The sequence below is a fragment of the Cebus imitator genome, unplaced genomic scaffold, assembly GCF_001604975.1.
Source record: "Cebus imitator isolate Cc_AM_T3 unplaced genomic scaffold, Cebus_imitator-1.0 Scaffold71, whole genome shotgun sequence".
Taxonomy (NCBI): Eukaryota; Metazoa; Chordata; class Mammalia; order Primates; family Cebidae; genus Cebus; species Cebus imitator.
The window spans coordinates 1214102-1219036 of record NW_016107386.1 but is presented as its reverse complement, the minus strand read 5'-3'; the positions used below and the strand labels follow the sequence as shown (position 1 = coordinate 1219036).

At 51.7% G+C, this 4935-nt stretch overlaps 1 protein-coding gene across 2 annotated transcripts in view; it reads left to right on the top strand.

The window, feature by feature from the left end:
• Positions 1 to 4440, top strand: part of WBP1L (WW domain binding protein 1 like) — an 81296-nt gene extending 76856 nt beyond the window's left edge. For both annotated transcript variants that reach the window (XM_017531091.2, XM_017531092.2), the window contains exon 4: positions 765 to 4440. In XM_017531091.2, the coding sequence (XP_017386580.1) occupies positions 765 to 1510 (746 nt within the window). In that variant the 3' untranslated portion in view covers positions 1511 to 4440. The remainder of the gene's footprint in view (positions 1 to 764) is intronic.
• The last annotated feature ends 495 nt before the right edge of the window (positions 4441 to 4935 follow it).

The window sequence follows — 4935 nt, the reverse complement described above, 5'->3', positions numbered from 1 at the left end:
GTACTTTAAGTAGAGACAGGGTTTCACCACATTGGCAAGGCTGATTTCGAACTCCTGACCTCAGGTGATCCACCCACCTCAGCCTCCCAAAGTGCTGGAATTACAGGCATGAGCTACCACACCCGGCCTCCTAGCTGTTTTTAAAAAGCCTTGGATGACAGAGGCCCCTCACCCTTCATTGGTCACCCATTTGCTCCTGATCTGAGTCAAGGTGAAACTTGGTTTGTGTTTCCAGACCACCTCCAGCCACACTGGAGACAACAGAGATTTCTAACCCTGCAGCAAAAGACCCTCTACATAGTGCATTTGGAAGGTTAGGAGGAAGACAAGTAGTTACAAAGTCATAAGTTAAGGTCCCTGGCCCTGAGGCCATTGGGATTTAGATGAAGTACATAGTCTTAGCCAGAAACATGAGACTTGTGTGCATGTGGAAAGAGGTCCACTCCAGGCAGAAGTGATTTTGGCCATCCACCACATTTGCCTGACTCTGCCTTAACTCCCAGCAGGCGTGAAGTCCTTGCCTAGGAAGCAGCTTTAGGGGCTCTCAGATTTCAAGAAGCTAGGTTAGGCCTCTCCCAAACTGTCCCTCTCTCTGCAGGATTGCTCGCAGCTGTTTCTCCTCTGCCCACCACCAAGAGCTGTAGCCATCACTTGGTGGGTGCTCTGGGGCGGGAAGAGACACTGCAGGTGTTGAGTGGGAGCTTTGCAGTCCGCCCTAGAACAGTGACGGTGCAGTAATTTCTCCTTCCTACCTCCCCTTTTAGGGTTTTTGCCAAACTATTTACTACCTCCTTATGAGGAAGTGGTGAACCGACCTCCAACTCCTCCCCCACCATACAGTGCCTTCCAGCTACAGCAGCAGCAGCTGCTGCCTCCACAGTGTGGCCCTGCAGGTGGCAGTCCTCCAGGCAGCGCTGATCCCACCAGGGGATCCCAGGGGGCACAGAGCAGCCCCTTGTCTGGCCCCAGCAGAAGCAGCACAAGACCCCCCAGCATCGCTGACCCTGAGCCCTCTGACCTACCAGTTGACCGAGTAGCCACCAAAGCCCCGGGGATGGAGCCCAGTGGCTCTGTGGCTGGCCTGGGGGAGCTGGACCCAGGAGCCTTCCTGGACAAGGATGCAGAGTGTAGGGAGGAGCTGCTGAAAGATGACAGCTCTGAACCTGGCAGCGCACTGCCCGACAGCAAAGAGAAGACGCCCGGGAGACATCGCCGCTTCACGGGTGACTCGGGCATTGAAGTGTGTGTGTGTAACCGGGGCCACCACGACGATGACCTCAAAGAGTTCAACACCCTCATCGACGATGCTCTGGATGGGCCCCTGGACTTCTGCGACAGCTGCCATGTGCGGCCCCCTGGTGACGAGGAGGAAGGCCTCTGCCAGCCCTCTGAGGAGCAGGCTCGAGAGCCTGGGCACCCACACCTGCCACGGCTGCCTGCATGCCTGCTTCTGAATACCATCAACGAGCAGGACTCTCCCAACTCCCAGAGCAGCAGCTCCCCCAGCTAGAGCAGGCCCTGCCAGCACCCAGGAACTCGGCAAAGCAACCAGGGTAGGGGAGAACCACGAGAGAAGCATTAAATGACTTTCAGAGACTTTCAGAGGACAGCCACCTGGTTCCTTTTTTTTGTTTGTTTTCCTTCTCTCCTGCATTTTCCTCCATCACCAGGTACAGTTCGAGGTGTGGATGCCTCCCCCCAACAAGGGCACAGTGTTGTAGAGCGCTGAGTTGGTTCTGGGACTCATTCCTCATCTCCCAACTCCATCCCCTTTCTTTAAAGTCAAATCTCACCTACCTACCTGAGTCAGAGAGATGGGAAGAGAAATGTGTTTTTAAAGCCCCCAAGGAAGGAGGCTGGAACTGTGCCCTGACATGATTCTTGGTGATGGAGTAGGTTTGTGCTCTGATTCTAGTTTAAGAGAACATCACTGTGTCTCAGTCCAGGAGAGGCAGCCCATCTTGGCCCTGGATGAAGAAGGAAGCCCACAGAGGCCCAGGGCTTGTCACTGGCTGCAGCAGCTGCCGAGCCAGCATTGAGCAAACCCTGTGGACGGATGAGAGCTGCCAGGCCTTTGTATGATAGGTTGGTAGGGGGCTGGTTGATCTGCCAAATTCCAGGTGACAAGATCGACGCACCCCATGTGTCCTTGAGGGGCCTCTTCTCCGGCGATCTGCAGGCTGGTTCTGGTGTGAAAGATTATACTGCCTTTTCTTCTGTTTTTTGTTTTGTTTTGTTTTGTTTTTTTCCTCTAAAAACAAACAACAAAAGACAGCTGAAGATAAGAACGTCACCGGTGGGCAGGCAAAATTCTCTTCTGGAAAATGACGTTTGTGGCTCTTTCCCAAGTTGGGCTTCAAAGAGCCTGGCTGCTGTTGAGCCAGAAGGAGATGTCTCGTGTGAAGGCTCTCGGAGCTTCTGTGAGCAGGAGGCCCTAAGCCGCAGCCGTGGATAGAGTGCTGCTCTCTGCCTCTCTGCCCTTTGGTCTGTGTCCACAGGTGACCCGTGTCAGCCTGCGTCCCAAACACACACTCTGCGACCCTTCATGTCTCACTGTTCCATATGAGGAAACAGCAGACTGAGGAAGCGATGACCCCTGAGAAAGGGCCTCTGTAGCCTGGCTCTCACGCAGTATTTTGTCTTTGATTCTGAATACATATTTCTGTGGTTGTTTTTTTTTTTTTTTGAACTGACCACTTGGAAGAAATACCTTGGTTATCTGTGGTTTTCATGCCTTGTCCCTGCCTCTGCCCTCACCCCTTTTGAGTTGGGTGACTCATTTTTCTTTGTGGAGACTCGGCAGCCCAGGCAGGAGGTGAAAGCGGCCGTCCGGAAGGCCCTGAGGACCCCCGTGCCTGTTGCTCGGCCTTAAGTCACCAGCTGAGCTGTGATAGGAAAATCTGATTGGAGGCAGCCAACAGCCAAAACGAACATTCCCCTCCCAGCCCTGTGCATATGAAGTGTCTGTTTTTTCTCCCAACTCTTGAACGATGATGATACTCAGATGAACCATTGATGTTATGGAAGAAGGAAAGAAAAAAAAATATATATATATATATATTTTTTGGACATATATATATATATGTCCGAAAACAGACAAATCCAAGGCTGTGAGGTAAATGAGTGTCTGCATTTGGATTCCACAAAACCAAAATCCATGTTGAACAGTGAAGTCTGTACAAAGTGACATTTTGGGTGAGCTGTGTGTATCTGTCTGTTGTGTGTGAGCCTGAGCCCTGTTTTCCTGTGGAGATACTTTGAGTGGCATTCTCCCCACGTGAACCACACATCTGGAGCACAGATGGCTGTCTCTAGGTAACTGATCTTACATATTTACTGCTTACGGAACAAATGTCTGACAGTGTGCTTGCGTGTATTCGCAGCATTGTCAACTGCAGGCTGCTGTGTTTGCCAGAGATACTGTGCTCGAAGTAGAGGTTTTACTCTACGCATCACTGCGATTTGCACATTGCTCCGTGGACACTCAGAGGCCTGCATTCTGTTCCCTGTAAATGGAGGTGTGCTCTGAGCCTGCCTGCCTCCCTCGGCTGCTGCTGGTCCTCGGTACCAGCCCCCGGGGGTGTCCATAACCACTTGGGACAGAAGAAGGTGGAATTTCAAACAGAAGCTTGATTGGGTGTTCAAGGACAGGCCTGGACTAGCTGTGGCCCAGACGTCAGCCCTGCCCAGAATTGCCAGGAGGAGGCTTTGTGGGCACCGGAGGAACTGCAGGGCCTGCCTCCCTCTGCTGAGCCCAGCAGGCACAAGCGAGCTGGCTTGTGGCCAGAGGTGGCTGGAGTGTGTCACGGCCCTCAGATGCCTTTCCTTCCACCTTTTTTTTTTTTTTTTAAGAATCCCAAATAACTTACTGAAGTGTCTCAAAGGCAAACAAGTTTTACCAAAAGGAATCCTTTTTCAGTTAATAGATCAAATGGATGAGTTCTGACCCTCTCAAGTTCCTTTCCCCAGTGAGAGTGGGGACCTGGTCGAAGGTTAACCGCGGGATTCACTGCAGCATGCTACCCTAAAGGCTGGAGAAGACAGAAATGCAACCTGCGGAGCCGGGCTTGGTTCCCAAGTTGCAGTCTGGCCCCCGCTACAGGCTGCCCTGCTCAGAGAGAGATTTAATCGGGAGCTGAAGGAATCGTTTGGGGGCCTGGGAGATGTGGCTGAGGCTGGTTTTCCAGGTGAATGAGACGGGGTTGGTGGAGGGTTTGGTGCTACAGCCAGTCGGAAGATTTGCAAATGCGAACACATTCCTGTGTGAGGCACGTTACCCTTTGTCAGTTATTGTGAATATGTGTATTTTAAGCAATAAGATTCAGCTGGTCAGACTTTTCTGGGCAGTCTCGGTGACGCATTTCCTGTGCTGTGATTGTTCTGAAGACAGAGTGGCTCTAACCACTGTGAGAAGCCCAAATAAAAATTGATCCCAAAAACGCTGCTGCTCTTTCTTGTCACACTTGGTTCCCTTTTCTTCTTTCTCCCTCTTCAGGGAATCGCACCTCAAGATCCCAAACCACAAGCACTTTTCTCCACGTAGAGACTGAGAGGTTGGCACATAGCCGTTGAGGACAAGGCCCAGGGCCAAAGAGAAACCACAGGGCCAAGGGCAGCTGGGCAGTGCTGCTGCGTCCACACTTGGGCCTGAGGAGTCCTTCCCATTCTCTGTCAGGGTGTGTTCCTGATGTTTGGGATACTTTGGAAAGTCCCACAGACAGGCTAAATCAGACCCCAAAAAAGCAGAAATGACTTTTGTCAGATACCCCATTGCTAAAACATGGCTTTTTTTTAAGACTCAGGCTGGAGTGCAGTAGTGTGATCTCGGCTCACTGCAGCCTCTACCTCCCAGGTTCAAGTAATTCTCCTGCCTCAGCCTCCTGAATAGCTGGGATTACAGGCACTTACCACCATGCCTGGCTAATTTTTGTATTT